The sequence below is a fragment of the Nicotiana attenuata genome, unplaced genomic scaffold, assembly GCF_001879085.1.
Source record: "Nicotiana attenuata strain UT unplaced genomic scaffold, NIATTr2, whole genome shotgun sequence".
In the NCBI taxonomy this organism is placed as follows: Eukaryota; Viridiplantae; Streptophyta; class Magnoliopsida; order Solanales; family Solanaceae; genus Nicotiana; species Nicotiana attenuata.
Genome location: NW_017672366.1, coordinates 187,311 through 190,711, shown reverse-complemented (window position 1 = coordinate 190,711; position 3,401 = coordinate 187,311). Strand labels below are relative to the sequence as shown.

At 35.9% G+C, this 3,401-nt stretch overlaps 1 protein-coding gene across 1 annotated transcript; it reads right to left on the bottom strand.

The window, feature by feature from the left end:
- Positions 1 to 1,574: 1,574 nt before the first annotated feature.
- Positions 1,575 to 2,981, bottom strand: LOC109212936. The gene has a single exon (XM_019376667.1). It carries the CDS (start codon positions 2,443 to 2,445, stop codon positions 1,975 to 1,977), a length of 471 nt encoding a protein of 156 aa, XP_019232212.1. The 5' UTR covers positions 2,446 to 2,981; the 3' UTR covers positions 1,575 to 1,974.
- Positions 2,982 to 3,401: the final 420 nt, after the last annotated feature.

Below are 3,401 nucleotides of genomic sequence, written 5' to 3'. Positions count from 1 at the left end.
CTAAAACTTAAAAACTACATTATATGTATATATTACTAAGTCCAAAATTCTTCTCCTATAAGAATACTGAAAGCTCAATTTAAGATGGTCATACTTTAATAAAACCGACTATCTTAAAGCAACATAAAGCTTGGGACAAAAGAAACACGTAAAGTGACGAACAATTTGAACCAAAAGAGTATTTAATATTTTATTTCCTTTTGATCAAGTTGTCCTCTCCCCATCTAGCTTCATCAGTCAGTTTGTCGTTCTCGATCGGTCTAACTGTCTGATAAGGCTCAAACGTAATACGTATAGTCGTATATATCAACTCTAGCGACGGTAAAAATTTACCCGCACAAAATATTTATATTACACTATATTAATTTATTGATTAAAGTGGTAAATTAAAGTACGAATATAATACTGTGGTTTAATAATATAATATTAATGTTTGTTACAATATGTGTGATGTGTCATATATTTATCGAATGAATATAAACATGCCTGGTGCACGTAATAATACTGTCTAACAAGAATCTATATAGTCACAACAACTTTTAGGTACTGGTACAAGAAATTGATTAATAATCGCGCTACGTATCTTGAATATATATATATATATATATATATATATATATATATATATATATATATATATAAAAGTGCAATCACCTCATATTTCCATGAACTAACCAATGAAACATCAATATGAAGTAACAAACAAAGAACTCCACATCCTACCAAGGACCTCTATAATTCAAGATTTCGTAGTTTATTTTTAATAACTAAAGTTTTAATTAGAATGAATCATGAGTTGGGAGTTACAAAATGTATGCTCTCGTTTAAATAGTTCGTAAAGTTTCTAACATTAGACATTCATTCATTTCAAACATCACCACAACACAGCACTTATAATAAAGAGTTTGGATCGAAGACAGAGAAACTCTCCACCCCTAATGAGATTGGTGCCAAGTTCGAGCTATTGGATGGGTGGAAACTCTCTCTATATATAATGAGATTAGTGCCCAGTTCGAGCTATGAAAATAAAGAAATTCTAAGTACGGAACACATTCTCCTTCCATGGATCTTACAGTGTGAATCAAAATTAGTCCTCCAAATGAATTTCAAATGCATAAGGAAAACTATACCACAAGCGTTTTATAGAACCCCAACGCAATGCATGCAACTCAAAAAAGGAAAAAAGGCTGAGGGCAGCCTGGGCATCTCGCGTTCATGCAGGATCGGGTAAAGACCGCATCACAAGAAGTATAATCTAGACAGTCTACTCTAATGCAAGCATTAATGGCTCTTTCACAGCTCGAAACCATAACATATATGTCAGACGGAGACAATTTAGACAGTCTACTCTAATACAAGCATAAATGACTCTTTCACAGTTCGAATACATAACCTATAGGTTAAACGAAGACAATTTTACCGTTGCTCCAAGGTTCTTAATCTCTCCGACCCTCAATACACACCAACAGGTCCATGCAAATAGGTGCGTCCTAGCATGCACATGCTATGACTATCAACATTCATGAAATTAGTCATAAAGCTAGTAGATATATATCTGTGTCAAAGCATGAAAATACCATGACAAATAACAAACCTAATCATCAAAATTCACAATACAACCAAAGAAGACGAAATAATATTTCCTTCTCCCCCAAACAAAAGAAAGAGAAAAAACGAACAAAAGATAGGATCAAGGTCCAGCACATAACATTCATGAGCCATCTATAACAAACAAAAAAGGTGAAATATATCGAGAAAACAAATTAACATAAGAAAATAAAACAACAACAACAACAAACATATGTTTGAGTTTTCTTGCAGCAGAAAACTTTCAGAGACAGTCTTGAGGTAGAATAATTCGGTACTCTTTCCTTTTTAAGCCAAAATCCAAGGGTCGGTTTTACAGTTCTTACGTGGATATAAAACCTCGGCCAATGGAAAACCTCCACGTAGCACACCCTTGCTTTTGTAGTGTCACATCTGAATCCACTGCGCCAGCTGCGTAGGATTGACTATACCCGGAATATGGGACCCATCACTCTTCAACAAGCTAGCCAATTCAACATAATTCTGGCTCTGCGTCTTCAGCTTCCCATTCCCACTCAGCTCGACTTCTTTAGGATTCAAACCACTTGATTTTCTCTTCTTCGATTCGGCTAAAGCGTTCACTGGAACAGCTTTTGCTCGAGCCGGGTCAAACTTTTGACCCAACAAAGTCCCTTTCGTTAAAAATTCATAAGCCATGTATCCAGCTAAAAGCGGGTTGGGCATTTGATGATTCGGCTCGGCTGCTCCTTTGTTAAACGACGTCGTCATATTAACATTAGGAGTATTAACGGACGTTAATGGGATTGACGGTTTCGGAAAAGAATAAAACGTCTCTCGGTCTTTTCGCTTGCGTGATGACTCCTCAAGAGTTAAGATTCGACGTGTGTGATAACTCATCTTAGCCGTCCGTTTAGTAGTCTAATCTTTCTATGCCACGTCACCACACTAAAAACAAAAAAAGAAAATGGCTAAAAGCGATAAAAAGGGAAAAAGGTGAATTTACGGTTATAGAGTTATGGGGTTCGGAAAGTACAGTTAATGAAAGGCTAGGAAAGTAAATTCACTCAGACGGGTACATTTCTCGTTGGAGAGAGGAACAAATAAAAAGTTTTTGAGAGTTACGAGAAATATAAATAAAAAAGTAAATAAATAATTTTCTGTTCAATTTTAACACAGTAAAAATTGAAGAAAAATTACTTTAAAAACTGAAAACGTTTGTGTTAGAGGAGAAGGGAGGGGAGTGAATTTGAGGGAAAGTGAAATAAAGATCTAGGAAGAGATCGCCGGATTCCGGCAAGGACGGTGGGTGCCGGTGTACGGACGGTGGTTTAAGCGGTGGCTCCGCCGTGAACGGGAGAATTAAGGCCGGAGAGAAATAATAAGAAAGAGATAAGAGACTTGGGGGAAAGAAAGAGAGAGGATGTAGAATTTATACAGAGGGAAAAAATCGAAATGGGCAACTGGTGTATAAATATATCCATTAATTAATACTTTGCCCTTGGTTTAGTTAACTAATATCTATAATGCCATTCAGAATTCAGGAGCGAAACAGATGTGGAGCTAAGGCGAAATGACCATAACGTTTAGGTTTTTTGTCGCTATTTAGGAGTTGAGAATGAAAGTTAAAGGTTACTTTTGGAATTTGAATTGCTTAAAGATTGTGGTAATTTGTAATATAAGGGGGAATTGAAGGGTAATTTTGTAAGTTTAGAATTTGGAACATCTGGTTATAGCCAGCGGTGCGAGCTCCGTGTCTTTAGCATTGCCCTTGGACGGTCAGGATCGGGGATTTTGTTCTTTTATGGAAAAATAATTAATTTGTTCCAAATTTTTCAATAAGTTTTTCATTTATT